The following is a 20204-nucleotide window of genomic DNA, read 5'->3' on the forward strand; positions in this document are numbered from 1 at the left end:
AAATGCAATGCTCTAGCCAAGTCTCATTTAGAAATACAGAACCCCTGAATGAACTCCATAACCCCAGGCATCTTGTAACCAATCCCAACAAACCAAATGGCTATGCTAGGTTTTAGTCTTATCTGGCTGACTCTCTTGGACATTAGAAGCTAGTTAAAGGGAATCTTAGTTAAAAGGAGTGCTCTGGTGCATCTTTTTACAATCAAATAGTAGGTTATCCCAGGGTATGTCAAAAACTATCTGACCACTTTATAGAGCCTCTGTTTTTATACCTATCCCCTTATCACTCAAAGATCCAATTCAATATTCATCCATCAGTTCAACAAACATTTTAATTAAGCTCATTATGTACAAGACAATGTGTTAGGTGCTCAGAATAAGACACAACTACCCTTGACAAATTTAAAATCTAGCAGGATAGATAACTATGATACAAGATTGGATAGGATGACATTTAACACAACAAAGGATGTAGAAGAACCTCAAACTCATGTCTGAAAGTGATTTCATCATCTTCTCTGAGAAACCTCCCCCTCCCCCTACTTCTATTATTGACAGCCATTCTCCCAGTCACCAGAACCATCCTTGGGTCTTCTTTCCCTTCCCACCCCCCCACCTTTGATCGGTTGCTGAATCTTTCTGTTTTTATACATGAAATGCCTTTTATATTCAGCTTTTCTTCCTGTTCTCATAGCTTCCAACCTGGCCCCCCCGCCTTTCATTTTCCCCTGTAAAGTCCAATCTTCGTTCTTCTGTCAAGGTAATCTTAATGTTAGAGGTCTTATCATGTCCTTCCCCTGCTAAGAAAAACAAACAAAAAAACTTGAAATGATTTTCCTTTTGCTCTTAATTTCAATTGTTGTCCAGTAATATTCAACTGTTTGTGACCCTGTTGTGGGTTTTCTTGGCAGAAATACTGGAGTGATTTGCCATTTCCTTTTTTAGCTCATTTTACAGATGAGGAAACTAAGGCAAACAGGGTTAAGTGACTCGCCCAGGGTTACACAGCTAGTAAGTGTCTGAGGCTGGATTTGAAGTCAAGTCCCCCTGACTCCAGTCCCTGTACGCTATCCACTGTACTGCCTAGCTGCCCTACTAAATGTAGCCCTTATTATCAAGGTGGCTAATGGGAATTGTAGTTTCAGTAGGCTGGAAGGAGGGGTTGAAAGGTTTTGTTCTTGGCAGCAAGAAGGGAAAAGCCAAAAGCTGATGTGACTGCAGTGTGATAATGGCAAGGCAGGGTTCTCCTACCAGAAACTGATTTAATTAAGAGAAGTTGGAGCCTTGTCTAGCTCACTGACTCACTTAGGGAGTTAGTTCCCTACACAGAATTTGCTGTTTGTCTGAATGTACCCACTTGCCAGTAATGTGGACATGGTGAAATTATTCCCTCCCTATTCTTTCCTTTGCCTCATCACTGATTAGCCAATGGGCGTCACTACTACCTGGAGAGTTTCCTGCTGTTTTTATTTGTTGACTCTAATTTTGCAAGCTATGTTTTATCTCCAGATAAAGATAAACTGATTTCTGTTTCATTTTGAGAGTGTTTGCTGCAAAAGAGTAGAAAGTGAAAAGGGAACCTTAGACCTTAGACTTAACTGGGAGCTCATATTAAGCCCCCTCCCTGCCTACTCCAAAAAGAAACTCATAAATAAAATATGAACGTTTTAGCTAACACATACTGGCTGTGTGACCCTGGGCAGGTCCTGTAACCTCAGCATTCTAGGCAACTTTGTAAGACAATTGTAGTATTGTCTCTAAGAAAATACGTTTGCAGAAAGAATGCTACCTTTCATTCAGAAAGAATTTCCTTATCTGGGAGTTCTCTATAAAGATGAAACCCTCCATTAGCTGGCATCCAGCCCCCTCCACAATCTAGATCTGCCTTTGCAGCCTTATTTCATGGGGCTCCTTTTTGTTTATCCCATGCCCTAAATAACTAGAATGAATTAATAGCGGGGCATGAGACATTTAGACTCCCTTTTGTAGGGGCATGAGATGCCTCTCTGTGTTGCTACTTTACTTCTCATGAAAGTAAACACAGTTTGAAAAATAATAAATTCTAAAACAGCCAAAATGGTTCATGATTTTGTTGCCCCATTCAGCCTGCTCCCCAACTGGGAATGATGGCTAACCAAGTGCCTAGTGGTAAAGACAACATAAGTTATTTTGGCTAATGGACGAATGTTCTGAAGAAGCTTGTAGAGCTAATACTGTCTTGAAGGACCTGATGGTGCTACAGACTTAAGGCTCCCAACCTGGAGTAGAGTTTTCACTGATTTGTGCCAGAGACCCTAGGAGGAGAAACAAACAGGGTAAGACAAGGTCCCAGTGTGCTGAGTGGCAGCAGATCTTCCAGGCATGGAGCACCTTTTAATCTCCAAGCTAGCAAATAAAAACCTCAGTTAGAACGAAAGTGATCACAATGAACTAAGGCCAAAAGATAACTGGAGAGTCTGGTTAAAAATGAGGAGGTGTTTGTGTGGGCAGAGAGAATACGAAGACCAGAAGTGATAGCCTCCTTGAAGACCAAGATGAACTTGAGAAGAGGCCAGATTAAGAATTAAGGGGTTTATTTATAAGGAGACTGAAAAGACCAGCCTCAAGGGAGGAAGAACAGGTAGGTGGGAAAATGTCAATTTCTAGTCAAATACCACATCTAAGATCACAAGATCATAGATGTAGAGTTAAAAAGGAACTTCAAGGCTACTGAGTCCAACCTCCTCATTTTATAGATAAGAAAATAGACCAAATGACCAAGGGTTAAGCAATTTGCTGGGGGCACACAGGAATAAATGTCGAAGACAGAATTTGAACCCATCTTCCTATACAGAATCTACTTCCATTTCCCTAGTTCAGGACCTCATTAGACTATTTTAAGAGCTTAGACTAGACTATTGGAATAACTTCCTAACTGATCTCCCTCCTCTTTCCCCTCTAAAATCCATCCTTCATTCTGCTGTCAAAGTAATCTTACTTAGCGCAATAGGTTTTTTATTATGTCTTGCCCTTGCTAAAGCAGAAACAAAAAATTTGCAATGGTTTCCCCTTGACTAGTCATTGTAGCCTCTTATTGGTAAGAGAGCTGCTGGAAAGTCCTGAACTCTATCCGTACTATGAAACTTCCCACTCATTACCCCTGTGAACTAAAGAAAAGGGTCCCTCCCTGCCCCCACTGCCCTAATCAGCAACACGTGTACTCTTCAATTCTTGTCCGCATGTAACTTTGAGGAGTGGGCAGAAAACTGAATGGTCATTTTGCGGAAAGTTCCCTGAATAAGATAAAAGCTCTGCCATGATACCACAGCGATGATTCGTCAAGCCAAAAAGGCCTATTTCTTATTCAGTCCGTGGAATGTGTGTCCAGTGAGTTTATAACAACATCTGAAAGTTGCTGGGAGAGTCCCATACCCTGGGTATGTAACACCTAAAGGAAACATTCACTCAGTCTTTATCTCATACCTGACCTAACATTTCTGAGGCTTTTTCCTTAATAAATTTCAGAAATAACTGGAACGTTCAACTCCATTCATACCATTTAATTGGACATCTTACCTCTTTCTAGCCAAAGACCAACATAAAACAATAATCTTACAGATAGCTCTTCCTGTTACCTAGTTAGTCTAAACAATTAAAACCCTTTTTAAATTTTAAAAGCTACTTAAGGGAAACTAGAGTCAATGCATCACTTTTATTGGGACCTCTGGTTTGATCAACGTCCAATACAGCTGGTAGGCAGTTAGGTGGCCCAGGGGATAGTGCCCTAGGACTAAAGTCAGAAAGATCTGAGTTCAAATCTGGTCTCAGACATTTACTAGCTATGTGATCCTGGACCAGTCACTTAACTCTGCCTCAGTTTCCTCATTCATAAAATGGGGATAATAACATGACCCGCCTCCCCAGCGTTGTTATATTACTATCTAATATTTATACAGCATTGTTGTACTATTCCCCAGCATCGTTGTACTCCTATCTAACATTTATGTAGCACCAACTATGTGCTAGGCACTGTGTGAAGCACTTTGCCTCAGTTACCTCGTCTGTCAACCGGGAACAGTAATAATAACAGCACCTTAAGAGATCCATCAGTCTCTTCTCTCTGTATCCATGACCTTACCTAAACCATCTCATCCCAATGAATGCTAGAGTTATTGCCAATGATATTTGGTAAAAAGGGATTAGATCCTTCCAGTCAGAAATTTCATTCAGCATTTAGAAACCTTTATTGCCATAAAATTGTAAGCTCTTCATACATAACATTAAATGTCATAATGCTTGATAATTAGTTGGCACTTAATAACTGATGACTGACTGGCTAACCAAGAGTCCTTGTCACTTATTCATTTATTTAACAAACATTTGTTAAACACCTATTTGTAATAAGCATTATTCAGGGTGCTGGGTGGGGGCCAATATATAAAGTTTAGATAAGACAGGGTTCTGGGACCTTGTGGATTTTATAATATAATAGTGGGATAAGACTTTTATGCCATTACAGTTTAGTAGTATAGCTCTGAATAATCATAACTCCTCCAGTATTAACTGGCAATTTCTACATGGGGCAACAACATGAAATTTTCAGTCGGAGGAACTAAGTCGGAGGGTTCACATCTGCCACTTCCTATGGTGTGACCTTGGACAAACCAACCTCTCCAAGGCCCTTTTGTTCATTTATAAAATGAGAGAAAAGGCTTAGATCAGTGGTTGTCAAAGGATGTGCCACAGCACACCAGCGTGCCCTAGGTTTTGCTAGGTGTATCACAAAATTTTGGATGTTATATTGTAGATAAATATTTATAGGTAATTTTGTTTAATTAATTCAACTTCCTAGTAAGAATTATGTTCATAAAGTAAACAAAACTTTACTATGTTACATATACATACACAAATATGTATAGATATGCATATACTTATATATACCTTAAAACATGTCAGACTTTGGGGGTGGCAGCTTTGAACTCACATAGAAATCAACAAAAATAAATTGTTTTTATTAAAGGAAAATTGAAAAGACTCCATTCTTCTGACTCTCCAATGGTGTGGCCAATGTAGAATGTTCATAGTATGCCTCAGTTTCTCATGGCAAAGAATACAGCTGTTCCATGAGCAAAAAAGCAGAATGGTGGGAGGATTAGGGAGGAGATGAGAACGACTGTTCCATATGATCTCTTAAGGTGCTTTCTTCCAGGCCTTAAACTATGGTGACGTGTTGAACTGCACCAACTAACTACACTTCCTGTAGAGTAAGTCTATCTGGGATTTGTCTAAAAAGGCTTTCTCTGCCAGCTGAGCTCAACCCAGGTATATTTACTGTGTATCAGAAGTTGTTTTATTTTTTATTTCTGGAAGGAAGTACAGTAAAATTTATAGTGCTTGAAGGAAAACATATCGATAAGAGTGCCAGAGGATAGGGGTCATTTGAGGAGTACCCAGGGGAAAAAAATGCAGCCCATGAGCAAATAAATCACTTCTGTCTGTCTGTGGTTGGTTGGTCTATAGAATGATCCACTGGCTGGCCAGATATTTGTAGAGACTGAGGGGTAGAATATAGGAATGGAATATAGATATTTTTATAATAATAATAACAGCTATCTGGCACAGTGAATAGGGAGTCAGGAAGACTCATTTTCATGAGTTCAAATCTGGCCTCAGATATTTATTAGCTATGTGACCCTGGGCAAGTCACTTAACCCTCTTTGCCTCAGTTTCCTCATCTGTAAAAGGAGGTAGAACAGGAACTGGCAAACTACTCCAATATCTTTGCCAAGAAAACCCCAAATGGGGTCAAGAAGAGTCAGACAAAATTGAAACAACACAACAACCACAACAATAATGCCTCATTTTGTATAGCACTTCACAGTTTATACAACCCTTCTATACGTGCTATCTCATTTCAACCTGGGAGGGCGGTTATCATTAGCCATGTTTTATAGATGAGAAAACTGGCTACAAATGGTGCTACTGCTGTGGCTGGAACAGAGGCACAATCCATCATATACCACACTACCTGTGAAGAATAGAAACAAGGAAAAAAATCTTAGTCTTTATTGGCTTGTAAATGAAAGTTTTGCTTTTGGGGTTTTCTTAGAGCAGGAACAAGCCTTTAAGTTCAAAATAGCAAAATTTATATTTGTAAGAACCATAAGCGATGAGTGAGGGAGTAAAAGGTTCATTGCATACATGACCTGGTGTTCCTGACACCAAACTCCCACCACTGTGGGAGTTTTTGTACTGGCTGTCCCCGTGCTTGGAATGCTCCAACTCCCTGAATCCCTGGCTTTCTTTAAGACTCAAGTCAAATGCAGGTCTTCTCCGCCACTAGTAGTTAACCCTCTATGCTTACTTTCCATCTACTCCGAAGGTATGTAAGACTAAGTTGCAGTGCAGACAGGGGTCTGTTTTTACTTACATCTTGTATCACCCATTAGACCTTAAGCTCCATGAGAGGAAACTAAGGCTGTGAAGTGGAAAAAAGAATGTCTATACTGTCTACTTCCAGGGATTGTCGTGGTGAGGAAGGTCTTTACAAAATTTCTTTCGAAAGACAGATCATTACTTGTACTCACAGAGCCACCGCCCTGGGTCAAGCTCTCATCATCTCTCATCTGGACGATAGGAGGCAATATAATGGACCCCCACTCACTTTCTCCTCTTCAGTCTACCCTCTGCCCCGCAGCCCACCTTTTTACAGTTCAAGGTCCCCTGTTTTCTAGTCTGTGGAATGAAGAGAGCCTCTACTACTAACTCAGTGGGCACATGATTATATCTTCAAGTACTTCAGTTTTCCTATAAAGAACAAAAGCACCTAATACTTGTAGCTTTCCGACCTTGTTGGACTTAGGGGCTCCATATTAGGATCTTAGACTTAAACGTGGTCCAAAATAATTTCCTATTAAATGAATTTCTTTTATTAATTCAATCTATGATAAGGGTCTTTTCTATTTAAATCTCAATTCTGACAATATATAATGTGGTTTCCAAAGTTCTTAGACTTAGAATCAGAATTACTCTTCTCCCCTACCTCACGTACTCCCTAACCCCTAAGCGAGTTTGAATGTATATTCTGAGAATAACATAAAAATCTGAAGTTGTTCTAGGGCCAGATACAATTGACCAGCCCATGACAAACAACTCTCTTCTCTGTCAAGGGCAGATTACTGGCTCGATGGAGAGATGCATAACCAGCCCCAGGCAAAATTATTATGGGTACAATATGTCTTGGAAAGCTCTCACTGGGCAGTGCAGGTGCCCCTTCCCTTCTCTTATGGGCCTCCCACATACTCCCATTCCTGTTCCATTACCCCAAGGGCCTGTTCCCTCTGAGATCAAGCTGTCCACGTTAAAAATCTATCCCAAAAGGCCTCCCCCACAATGTGTCAATGGTTAATAAGGGCTTGAGGTGGTATCCCTCCTAGGGGTATTTGATTTTAATGGGGAAATATTAAAGACCCAAATCTACCAATAGATCATCACCCATCATAGATCCTACCTACTTGTAAAGCTTGCCATGGCAGAATGCCATCCCGCTTATGGTGATCTACTGGTTTTCATATAAGGCGGGGGAGGCGGGTTATAACTGCAACTAAGACCATTGCATATGGGAGGGAGAACTGAGAATGTAAATGTGGAAGAAATAAAGGAAGACCAGAAGGGTGAAGGGTCTGGAAATAATCTCATTTGGAAAATAAATGAAGAAACTTGAGAACTGGAAAAAGGGGACAAAAGAGAGAACTGACAGATTTTCTCAATAGTTGAAAGTTTGTCATGTAGAAGAAAGAGTAAACTGTATTTCTCTAGAGAGAAAAACCAGAACCAATGGATGGAAGTTACAGGGAGACAGATACAGAGTCATACATAAGGATGTACTTCATAACATTTAGAGTGATCCAACAATAGAATGTACTGCCTTATGACGCAATGAGTTCCCCATCATCAGAAATATTCATGTAAAGCTCAGGTGAGCCTGTCAAAGATGGTGTAGAAAGGATTTTCATATCAGGAGGGTAAGTTGGACTTCCTGTTGTTCAGTCAAGTCTTCATGACCCCATTTGGGGTTTTCTTGGCAAAGATTCTGGAGTGGTTTGTCATTTCTTTCTCCAGCCCATTTTACAGATGAGGAAAACAGGGTTAAGTGACTAGCCCAGCGTCACACAGCTAGTAAGTGTTTGAGGCCAGATTTGAATTCAGGAAGATGAGTCTTGCTGACTCTGGACCCAGCACTCTATCCTATCTGTACCACCTAGCTGCCGTGACATTGGGCTAGATAATTTAAAATATCCTTTCCTGAGAGTCTATGAGTCTAAATACCTTCTCTTCTCCCTAGAAGAGGAAAGGAAACTGAAGCTCCCCTCCTGGACTGATCTTGCTCAGGAGTAGAATAAGCCCTGTGAGGTATGATTTTGAATGAACTCTATCCAAAAGTACTTTCTGCTGGGTTCTATGATGTCTGAAATCCTAAAATTAGAGCATCATTTCCTTTGATAAGGCCTTTTTGTTCCACATTAAAATAATTTCCACCAAGGTCTGAAAACTTGTTAAATCTCTGCCATTTATACCTTATTGTGAATAACTTTATCAATTTTTTTTTTGGTGGGAGCAGGACCCAACTAAACCACCAAGAGGCAGAAGTAGGTTATATAGAAAGAGGAAATAGGAGGATGGTCTTCCTGGTGGGTTACAACCCAATTCACAGCTTTGCTTTATGGCCAGTTCTGCCTCCCTCCTTTTTCAAAGTCTCATATATAGTGGATGTGTGTGACCCTGGCTAATTCCCTCTACCTCTCAATGCTCTCTGAGAAGGTGCCAACCTGCACTGTTAGAGAAAATCAATTCATCTAGGAAGTCCCTATACCACTGAAATCACAGCTCCAATCCCTATGCCTATCCCTTTAGAGTTCAAATAGCTTTTTCAAAAAAATCACTGCAGGCAAGAATTTGTTTTTTTCTCACCAATGACAAACTGACATGATTTGCCTCCCTTAATGTAGAAGATGGTGTCAGTGGAGACACTTCTAAATTTACTCCCATACCTCTGCCTTTCTTTTAAAGAGATCATCAGAGCCTTGTTTTGGAAACTAATGAACAGTATATAGAGAAATCAAGGCATTTAGGGTTTTTTTAATTCTGTAGATAAAAATAGGAGTTAGACCTGTGATTTCTTGGGTTGAGGGGACCTCTGAATGGGGAGCTTGCTCAATCAATGCAGGTCTACATCTTCTTCACCATTTAAGAGTCTTAGACGCTTGCCTAGGGGCCCTGAGAAATTAAGTGACTTTCCCAGGGTCGAAAAGCCAGTATGGCTCAAGGAAGCAGGATCGGAATCCAAATCCCCCTGGTTCTGAGGCCAATAAACCACTCTGCTTCTCTCTACCACCTTGCCTTTAACCCTAAAAATTTGTTAGCACATACTGTTGAGTAAATAAGCCAAAGGCCAGCCATGTGTTGAGCACCTATTATGTGTGCTTAGGAGTAGAACTGTGCACTGACTGACTTAGCTTTGCCACTGAGCAAATCCATATTTATAGTAGCTTTCAACTCTCGAACCCTAAAGGGGTCAGACTTATGAAATACGTTCTCATTAAGAAATGGAGGCGTCTTGTCTTCCTGCTCTCCGCATTCACTTCCCTTTCTTTTTTCCTTTTCTGGAGAATACCCCATACTCTTAACCCATTTTGTTTTAATTTTCGGCCCTTCAGGTTTCCCTGGTCCTAGGACCAGCTTCTAAAAATGCAGTTTTGTGCTCTGATCCGCCAAGGACTTAGAAAATAAAACAGTACAAGCACTTCCACCTTACAATGTATCATACGTCAGGAAATAAGTCTGATACCAAAAATGTAGGGAATTGGTTATCTTGACCCTTACCAGTGAGCCCCACCACCACCACCACACCCCCTCAAGTTTAGAGAGAATTGGATTTTCATAGCTGCAGAGGAGGACATTCTGGATATAACTTAGGAGGCGAGAACCAAAGCTCCATGTTTGGGCCATTTTAGCAAAAAGAATAAAATGGAGTATTTTGGAGACCAGAAAGCGCTCTGAAGGTCTCCCCACCTTGGAGAAGTCACTTCCCATCTCTAGGCCCACCTTGCACAACTAGGGGATTGGACAAGATAATATCTAAAGATTCCTTCCAGATCTATGATCTTAATACATTGTTTAATTTATTTTTCCCCAGTTCATCATTTTCATGATCGGTTTATCTGACATACCAACTTAAAAAAATAAGTTTCCAGCATGCTGCACACATTAGGCACTCAATGGAATTTAAATAGAATAAAATGGAATTGAGATCAAAGGATAATATGCAGATCTCACTAAGCTCTTTCAAAGCCTTAGAGGTTAAATATCTCCAGTATATTTATTTTCAATAAGAACTAGGAGTTGTATGTACTTGTGGTTAAAAACCCTACAACGAAGTTATTTTTTTCTTTAAATATTATCAAAGTTTCAAGTTAGAAATGCATGCCCAATTTGTTGTTGAAACTAATAATTGAATCTCAAGTATTATCTTGCTCTGCTCATGAATAGACCAGATTTACCAAGAATCTGGAGAATACAGGATTATGTAGGAGCAAACGGTGATGAAGGAAACCCAAAGACTTTGGAATATTCCTCCAATATTCACTGAGGCCCACTAAGGTTAAAAAATTATTCAGATTAATAACCTGAGGATTCTTAGAAACTGCTCTCAGTTATAGCTAGAAGATGCAGGGAACCATTGAATTAATAATTCCTGGGTAAGAGAGCCCAAGTCCAAAAAAAGAAGGGGGAAAAAGAGGACTTTGGCTATTGAAAAGAAAAGTTACCTGAATACAATATCTAGTATCCCGTTCTATTTCTACTTAAGGCACTGTATCCTTCGTTACCCAGCTACTGATCTGTCAAATACCAATGTCGCCAGGCTTTGCTTAACTATGATAGGATATTGCAGCCGTCCCTGTTTATTGATCATCCCTAACTATTTCAGGTGGCTGATCTTTTTACTACAGAAGCCAGTCTAGATCATCCTACTTAAATCATTCATGTGAAGATCAAATGAAATAACATATTTAAAGCCCTGGGCAAACACTGAAATGATATAGAAATGATTATTGTTATTATATCATTATTAATTAACAAGACACTAAAATTCCCCATCAGGCTGTGTTGAGAAAATACAGTACTTTGCCCTGAAAACATAGGTTAATAAATAGTAACTGGATAGCTGTGATAGGATGTTTTCTTATAGCAATATGAAAGATACCCTTACACTACAGCTATGTTCTAGCCAAAGGGGAGAAAAAAAGAAACATACAAATCAGAAGCATTCTTGAGTTAGAAAATAAAGGGAAATCAGATTACACTTACAACCATCATAAATGTCCCCAGGAATTCTGCAACTGTTTCTTTGGCCAACGAGCTCTTCAGGATGATTTTCTCTTTGAAGGTTTTCTCCACCTTTCTGTCCATATCCTGAATCTTGCAGCCACGAATCATGGAAAGAGTGGGTAACACTTGTCAGTCAGAGTTCAGGTAATACTCCTCAGTTCACGTTTAGAATGGATGATCCTTGCAGCAGCTGGACTTTTATGACTTCACTGACACATGGAACCTGGAGATTTTGACATCTGCTTACAGATTCATGGAGAGAGCGAACAGAATTCTCTGACTGTACAAACATGGACCCAGCGACTCCGTGTGACTTAATACTTCATCTGATGAGGTTTCATCCCCTATTTTCAGCTGTTTGTTTATATTCACAAGTTGGAACCTCAATTCTCAAAGCTAATTCCTTTTGAGCCCGATGGATTAATCATTACCTTTATTTTCAAGGTAATTTTTTGCTGTTCTTTTTTTTTTCCAGGAGATGAGAAAAGAGATGTTATGCTGGATATCTTGCCAAACCACAGCCTGTGGGCTTGAGTCCAGAGGAGATTTACATATTACACAATTACTACTTTCTAATTTTTTTTGTTGTGACATAAGTGGCTGGGGTGTGGTTTAGAATTGTAAAATCCGGAGTATATATGTCGAAAGAAAACATTCCTTTTTGTTCGAACCTAGACAACATACACTGGAAAACATGTGGATATGTACATCTACAAGTTTCTGATCCTTCTTATTTTTTTAACTTTTATTTTTTTATCTTCTTCCAACATTAATCAAGTCACTTTCATGAACTTGACTGAGATTGGCCAGGCTCATCTAATCCAGTTTATAGCTGGAGAATCTCAGGGGGGAAAAATAAAATAAAACTACAACAACAACAAAATCCTGAAGGATTTACCTTGCTCAAGTTCAGGTACTGACCCCTCAGGAACTGATATACCAGACAGATATCTGAGATAAGTTAAGTAGGCAATATCTTGAGATCTGGTATTGTCAGATCAATTAAATTTTCTCTTGAGGGAATTTTCAGGTTAAAAACTAAGTTTTTCTGACATCCTTCCCATTTAAAAAAGAGCAGTTGGGCCCAATAAAGAAGGGACTATGTTGTTACAGCCTAAATTTCTATATGTGATGTTTGCCTACTGAGCCTAAAGAATTGGGTTTAAATGAAAAAAAATATAGTGAAGGAAACAAAAGATGAATGTGGTCTACTTGGTAACAATTCAGAAAAGTTAGTCTTTTGTTAAGAATGAAGTCCAACTATCTTTGTTGGAAACAATGAAATTAACTGGCAAATCATTATTTAGAACTCACTCCTGGTCACGTCAAGTACCAAAGTCTCTGTTTTTAAACTTATATGGAGTTGAAGAAATAGAATCCACTCCTATCTGAGCTGTATCAAAAGCTTTCTAAAGCCACAAGACCTCGTATCAAAATTGTTTTGGGCTTCTTAACCCTTCCAGCAATTGCTGACTCCCTTCTATGCCCTGTCCTAACTCTGCAGGAGGCCATCAGTCATTTCCTTCCAAGGAGGTAGGCAAGTTGAAAGAAAGGCCCTAGTAAGGGAGGAGAAAAAATTCATGAATAGCCCATAGAAACAATGGACTATTACTCTGCTTACAACGAAATTTTCAAAACAATGATCTAGTGCAAAAAATACTTCCTACAGTCTGTTCTGGATATCATAATTTAGTGAGCCAGTGTACTGTAGAGCATTGGATTCTAGACTCGGAATCAGGAAGACGTGAGTTCAAATATGTCCTCAGACACTTATTAGCTGAATTAATCTGGGCAAATCCCTTAACCGCTGTTTGCCTGTTTCCTCAATTGTAAAAAGAGTACAATAACGATTGCTACCTCACGGTGTTGTTTGTGAGAACTGAATGATATATTTGTTTAAAAAAAAGCACTTAGCACCGTGCTTGGCACATCATTAATGCTATAAAAAACACTTATTTCCTCCCTTGTTTTTATCATCCTAACCACCTAAACAAAATCACCTAAATTGTAAAACCAGTCACAAAAATCTACAAGCTCATGAAAGGAAAGGGATGGTGGTGAACAATAACATTTGACAACATTTGGGATATATATACATGATATACGTATATTATATATATATATGTGTATATACACATGTATATGTATATAGTTTGGGATATATACATATATACACACACATATATACATACATGTACAAACATATGTATATATTATATGTATATATACTTATATACATGCAAATGTCTATAATACAATGCAAAAATAGGAGAAGTATAAAAAAGGAGGAGTAAATAGAGGGAAAGTTTGCCTCCTGCTATTGGCAATCAAGGCAAGTTTCATAGAAGATATTGGTATTGAGTCTAACCTTGAAGGATAAGCAAGATTTCAAGTAAAGAGTGTTCCTTTGCCTAAAGGGCTAAAATAAACAAACAAAAAACTGTATGTCCTTTGACCCAGCAATACCACTACTAGGTCTGTATCCCAAAGAGGTCAAATAAAAATGAAAAGGATCCATAAGTACAAAAATATCTATAGCAGCTCTTTTTTTGTGGTGGCAAAGAACAGGAAACTGAAGGGATGCCCATTAATTGGGGAATGACTGAACAAGTCTCGATTGTGATGGAATACTACTGTACTTTAAGAAATGAGGAAGAAAATAGTTTCAGAAAATCCTGGGAAGACATATGAACCCAAGTTCAGATCCTGCCTCTGCTATCTGCTGCCTCTCTGATTTTAGGCAAGTCATGTACCTTTCATGGGTCTCAGTAATTATCTTTCTGTATGTTGATCTCAAAACCTTCCTTTCTTTCTGTTACCATTGCTGAAAGCCTGGACAGATGCTTATCTTCTCACACCCCACGTACCACCTCACACTCAGATTACTTTAATCCTATGCTAATTCATCCTACATATTTTAAATCAATCGATAAACACTTATTAAGCACCTACTATGTGTTAGGCACTGTGCTAAGAGCTGAGGCTACAAAGAGAGGCAAAAGACAATCCCTGCACTCAATTAACTTACGTTATAATAGGGGAGACAACATGTAAACAAATACATACAAACTCTGTCTCAGTGGTTCCACATATGGATGGTACAGTGCTGGCTGGTGGAAAATCTTTGTTTTCTTAATGTTAATTGTCAGGTCAAAATTAGCACAAGAGGCAGAGAATCAACCCATACTATTGAATGTGTTGGTCTGTTGAGAACACTATAGAGGTGTTTAGCCCATCTCTCCAGGATCGTGTCTTTATCACTAATCAATGTGGCTCCATCAGCACTGAATAGCTGAGATGTACCATAGGTCTTTGTCCCATAAATAGCCTTCAGGGCATCATAAAAGTACTTTTGCGGGGAATGGGGGTGGGGGAAGGGGTCTGGAGCGGGGTGCTTTGACATGGGGCTGTTGGCTCTAGACAAATAAACATGCAGTCCATCTTTCATGAGAAACAAGAAGGCTCACTCTGTGCTCAACATTGCCTATTGCATTATCTATTGCAAGGGGAATATTTTAGCCCTGTGTAATTATCCTCTATTGCTCATCAGCTGGATGAAGAAGAGAGGATGAGGATGGCAGAGGGAGGAGTCACTAGTGAAGACTATCAATTTTTCCAGCAACCTTCAGGAAATACGGATGGCAGTGGTTTCTTCTCTATTGAAGTTATAAGCAATGCCTTCAAAGTTTGGGGTTTAGAGCTAATCCTCTTCAACAGCCCAGAGTATCAGAGGCTCAGGATAGATCCTATAAATGAAAGATCACTTATATGCAACTATAAGGAACATTGGCTTACGGTTTGAAAATTAGGAAAACAGTGGTTTAACCTAAACTCTCTCTCAGTGGGTCCAGAATTAATATCAGATACTTACCTTGCACTTTTCTTGACTCAGTTACAATAAAAAGGTTATTCCATATTTGTTGTTTAAGGCGACCTACCAGACCCTGAACCTGACGAACTCCTGCAAATGATTCGGTTACAACAAATGCATAGACCAAAACTCATTGGAGAAAAATTAGCTCAACTGAAGGATCAAAGAGTACAGAAAACAGACCTAGAGCAATCTTTAGAAGTAAGTCATTCACATGATGGAATAGGAATGTTAGATGAAGATGAAGAGAATCTACAAAGAGCTTTAGCACTAAGTCGACAGGAAATTGATATGGAAGATGAAGAATCAGATTTACATAGAGTGATTTGACTTACTATGCAAGGTGGTTCCAGAAATAATATTTCAGAAGCTATTCCACAGACATCAGGTACAAATTCACCAAGAAAAGAGAAGCTTACTTTGAAAAACAATCGCAGCCCGAACAGATAGCACATCTACATGAAAAGCCAGCTACAAGTGCAGATACACTTCAAATTGATCCAGAGGTAGTTGAGAGGAAAATGATTCCATTTTGCTATTGGGAAAATTGAGTCTCAAATAGTTGACTATATGACTGAAGAAGACATGCTTCAAGCTGCCATGAATATGTCTTTGGAAACGATTAGTAATAATTTGAAGACTGAAGGAAAAAATAGCAAGGTGACTTTTAAAAAAATATCAAAATATTCTTATTCCCCAACATTGACTTCTTGTGCAGATATATCCTATACAGAGCTCCTTTCAGAAATACATCAGAGTAGCACATTTCAGAAAAAAGTAGGGGGAGGTGGCTTGCAAAAAAAAGATAGAAAAATGCATCATGTTTAGAACTAAAGATTATATCTTCCAAATACTAGCCAAAGAGACATTCAGCAATTAAAGAAATAGGCAATAGTTTTCTAAATAACAACATTTACTCTCTTTTGGGGGGTGGGCAATAACCTCTTAAAATAAGAAATTTTAAAAAATCTATTTGCAGACCAACTGGTAGGATCTAGCCACAGGTTTTTTCCAACTCTGTTGAATAATCTGATTTATTCCTGTCTCACCTCATAGTACCTTGTATCTTAGTGCCCTAAGTGGCTTTATTGCAAAGAATGTCACTTGTCTACAGTTAACAACAGGTATGATGTTTAATGGGGTAAATCATTCTAGCCACAACTGTGTTTTGTGTGCTCTAGTTTTTTTCTTTATTTTTCATTGTCTCTGACCTCAGTTTCTCTCCAATATAGTTTTTATTCCACCTTATTTTAGGTTAGCCTATGATAGGAATGATTTCCTATCATTTTAATGTGCCATAAAGGGATCAGTATCCTCTGGTGCATTCCTGGATTTGAAGAGAACCCTGAAAAAGTGAGGTGTTGAGACAGAATATTCAGTTTGGGAAGAACATAACTATTTTTTCCAGGTGTTTTATGAACATCTTTTCTATCACGTCAAAATATTGCAGCTTTTAGATGAACATTCCTATATTATGCGCCTCGACGTCAAGTAGTTTTCCTCTGTTGCTAAGGAAAATGAGGGAAATAGTAATAATAAATACAAATATATTTCTATACATAAATATAAATAAAATTAGATAATAAAATAAATAAGTAAAATAAAGGGAATAAACACTACCTTCTTAGAGATGGATAAATTATTCTACTGGTAAGCCCTGTGAAGTTCTCATTTTTTTTTCTTTGGCAACTTCCACTGTACCACCTAACTTTCCTGGAGCTCATTTATATTGTCTTTTATACTCCTTAGCCTAGCATCTGAGACCTTGAAGAGTCTGGCCCCACCTTATTTTCCTAATACAATTTAATTCAATGTACATTTATTAAGTTCTTACTACGTGTAGTATACTGTTGGGCACCAACTCATGTCTAAAGTTCCTTAACTCAGATTCTCTGCACCAACCAGACTGATTCATTATCTCCAAACATACATCTCACTTGTTCTCACCAGCATGTCGATGATGCCGTTTTTCCTTTCAGCATCTCTCGTGCTGCTCCCTATTCCCCGCCAAATCAAACACATGCCTAGACTAGCATCCTTTCTCCTCTCAGCCTATCCAAATCCTGCCCATAGTCAAGCTCCATCTGGTCCATAAACCACCACAGCCCCAAATGATCTCTCCTTCCTCTGAGCTCATTTGATGCTTTATCTTTCTAGGAGGCAGTGTAATTCAGTGGAAAGCAGCTAGATTTGGAGTTGGGAACTTGGGGTTAAGTCCTGGCTTTGGTTATGGAGACCTAAGCTTTGGACATCCTTAAACTTAAGTAACCTGGAAAAGTTTGTGTAATAAATTCTGTTGCCAATTTTCCTGCCAAGATTTCCTAATGGTATTTCTGCTTCTTCCTAGAAAGCCTCACTTCCTTTTATTGTTCCCCATTTTGTGAGGCCAAGAAGAAAACAAGCTTTAGCCTGTAGTAGTCATTCATTCAACAAGCATTTATTAAGCTCTGTGTAAAACCCAGGACATATAAAATACAAGCCAAAAGACAGTACCTGCCCTCAAGGAACTCACATTCTGTTGGGGAAGATAACATAAAAGGAAGCTGAAGGACAGGGGAGGGAAGAAAGGGTTCAAACAAGTACATAGTCTCTTCAAAAAGATTACCCAGAGACTTCTGGGAGCCAACATGGCAGAGTAAGAGGTAAATCTCTGTAACTGTCCCATATTTACCTGCAAACAACCATAAAATAGTGCCTCAAAACAAATCCTGGAACAGCAGAACCAGTAAAAAGATGGGGTGAAACAATCTTTGAACCCAAGACACTTTGAAGATTGAAAGGAAAGGTCTTTGTGTAAAAGAGGAGCAAATCCAGGACAGGAAGCATCCTAGCAAGCCAGTAGTAGATCCTGAGCCCTAGCGCAGTGGAGCAAGCAAATGCCAACACCAGGACCCTCCATGTGCCTCAGCATAGCAGGGGACTGGGCAGACTCCAGTTCTGAGAACTGCCACATGCTTGAGCATAGCCCCAGGCAAACAGGCAACCTCCAGTGGTTAGACCTCCATGTACTTCAGTGTAGCCTTGGGCAAATAGGTAGATGCCAACATTATGGGTGTCTAAGCAAACAGGCAGCTGTCAGCGTGCTTCAGTGTATCCCCAAGGAAATGCAGAAACACTCCGCTGGCCTCAGCACATGCCAAACACCAGCACTAGGACCCTGGCTCAGCACCGGGTAAGCTATCAGACCCTACAGCCTGCAAAGGCACCCCTTATTCCCCCACCTCACCCCCTCACCTCACCCCCTATACCACCACTGGACACTAGGGTCCTCCATGGGCCTCAGAGCAACATCAGCGCAGCATCAGATAAAAGCCAGAGCCCCTGGCACAAGAGGCCTGAGACAGTGCCCTTTTCACCCCAGGAGCAGAGCTTAAATTTAAAAGAGAAGAAAAAGGCCAAAAATGATGACCAGAAAACAACAAAACAACTGACCATAGGAAGTTACCACAGTGACAGGGACGATCAAGACACAAAGTCAGAAAAGGACAACAATGTCAAAATACCTGTGGACAAAAGCCCAAAGGAAAATAGAGAGTGGTCTCAGGCCCAGAAAGAACTCATGGAAGAGCTCAAAAAAGAGCTTAAAATCATATAAGAGAGGTAGAAGGAAAATTTGGAAAGGAAATGAGAGTGATGCAAGAGAATTATGAAAAAAGAATCAACAGCTTGGAAAAGGAAAACAACTTCTTAAAAAGTAGAATTGGACAAATGGAAAAGGAGATACAAAAATCCACTGAAGAAAACAATTCCTTAAAAACTACAATGAACAAAATAGAAAAGAAGGTACAAAAGTTGATTGAGAAAAGCAATTCCTTAAAGGTTAGAATTGGGCAAGTGGAAGCCAATGACTTTATAAAACATCTAGAATCAAATAAATTTTTAAAAAATGAAAAAATAAAAAAAAGGTAAAATACTTTATGGGAAAAACAACTGACCTGGGATGTACATCCAGGAGAGACAATGTCAGAATCATTAGACTACTTGAAAGCCATAATCAAAAAGAGGATCTGTACAGCATCTTTCAAGAAATTATCAAGGAAAGCTGCTTTGATAACCTGGAACCAGAAGGCAAAATAAGCATTGAAAGAATTCACTGATCACCTCAGGAAAGAGATTTTAAAACTCCAAGGAACATTACAACCCAAATTAAGAACTATTAGGTCAAGGAAAGAATACTGAAAGTAGCCAGAAAGAAACAAGTCAAATATCAGGGAGCCACAATCAAGATGACACAGGATTTTGCAACTATAGCAATAAAATATCAGAGTCATGGAACATGATATTCCAGAAAGCCAAGGAGCTAGGACTACAACTAAGAATCATGGCAAAATTAAGCATAATACATCAAGGGGAAAGGTGGTTATTCAATGAAATAGAAGGATTTCAAATTTTCATAAGGAGAAGACCATAATTAAACCAAAAATTTGATCTCCAATAACAAGACCCAAGAGAAGCATAAACAGGTAAAAAGGGAAGATAAAACACAAAGGATTCAATAGAGCTAAACTGACATGGGAAGGATGTAAGGGATGGATGTAAGGAAGGCTGACTTACATCCTGACATGGGACGATGTAATTCTTAAAACTTGTATCACTAATAGTATAGCTAGAAGGAAAATACATAGGCAGAGGGTACAGGTATAAGGTGAATTTGAGGGAATGACATAAAAATAATTAAGTGATAACAAAGAAGAGTACACTGGGTGCAGAAGGAAGGGAGAGGTAGAATGGGATTAATTGTTTCACATGAAGAGGCACAAAAGATCTGTTACAGTGGAGGGGAAGATGGGAGAGTGGGCAGTGTGCATCACTTGAACCTTACTCTCATCAGTATTGGTTCGAAGAGGGAATAAAATGCACAGTCAGTTGAATATAGAAATCAATCTTACCCAACAGGGAAGTAGGAGGGGAGGAGATTAAATAAATCAGGGGGTGGGGACTGAGAGAAGGGGAAGCAGATCAGGGG

The 20204-nt window shown here is 39.2% G+C and overlaps 1 protein-coding gene and 1 pseudogene across 2 annotated transcripts in view; one reads left to right on the forward strand and one right to left on the reverse strand.

Annotated features, from left to right (window-relative positions):
• The window catches only part of AQP9 (aquaporin 9), a 66990-nt gene extending 55222 nt beyond the window's left edge, over window positions 1-11768 (reverse strand). Inside the window, exon 1 of one of the 2 annotated variants that reach the window (XM_036734975.1) lies at window positions 11347-11768. In XM_036734975.1, the coding sequence (XP_036590870.1) occupies window positions 11347-11475 (129 nt within the window). In that variant the 5' untranslated portion in view covers window positions 11476-11768. The remainder of the gene's footprint in view (window positions 1-11346) is intronic. The other variant, XM_036734974.1, reaches the window with a different exon arrangement.
• Window positions 11769-14797: 3029 nt separating this feature from the next.
• On the forward strand, window positions 14798-16733 carry LOC118829653 (annotated as a pseudogene).
• Window positions 16734-20204: the final 3471 nt, after the last annotated feature.

Source organism: Trichosurus vulpecula, chromosome 8, assembly GCF_011100635.1.
Source record: "Trichosurus vulpecula isolate mTriVul1 chromosome 8, mTriVul1.pri, whole genome shotgun sequence".
Taxonomy (NCBI): Eukaryota; Metazoa; Chordata; class Mammalia; order Diprotodontia; family Phalangeridae; genus Trichosurus; species Trichosurus vulpecula.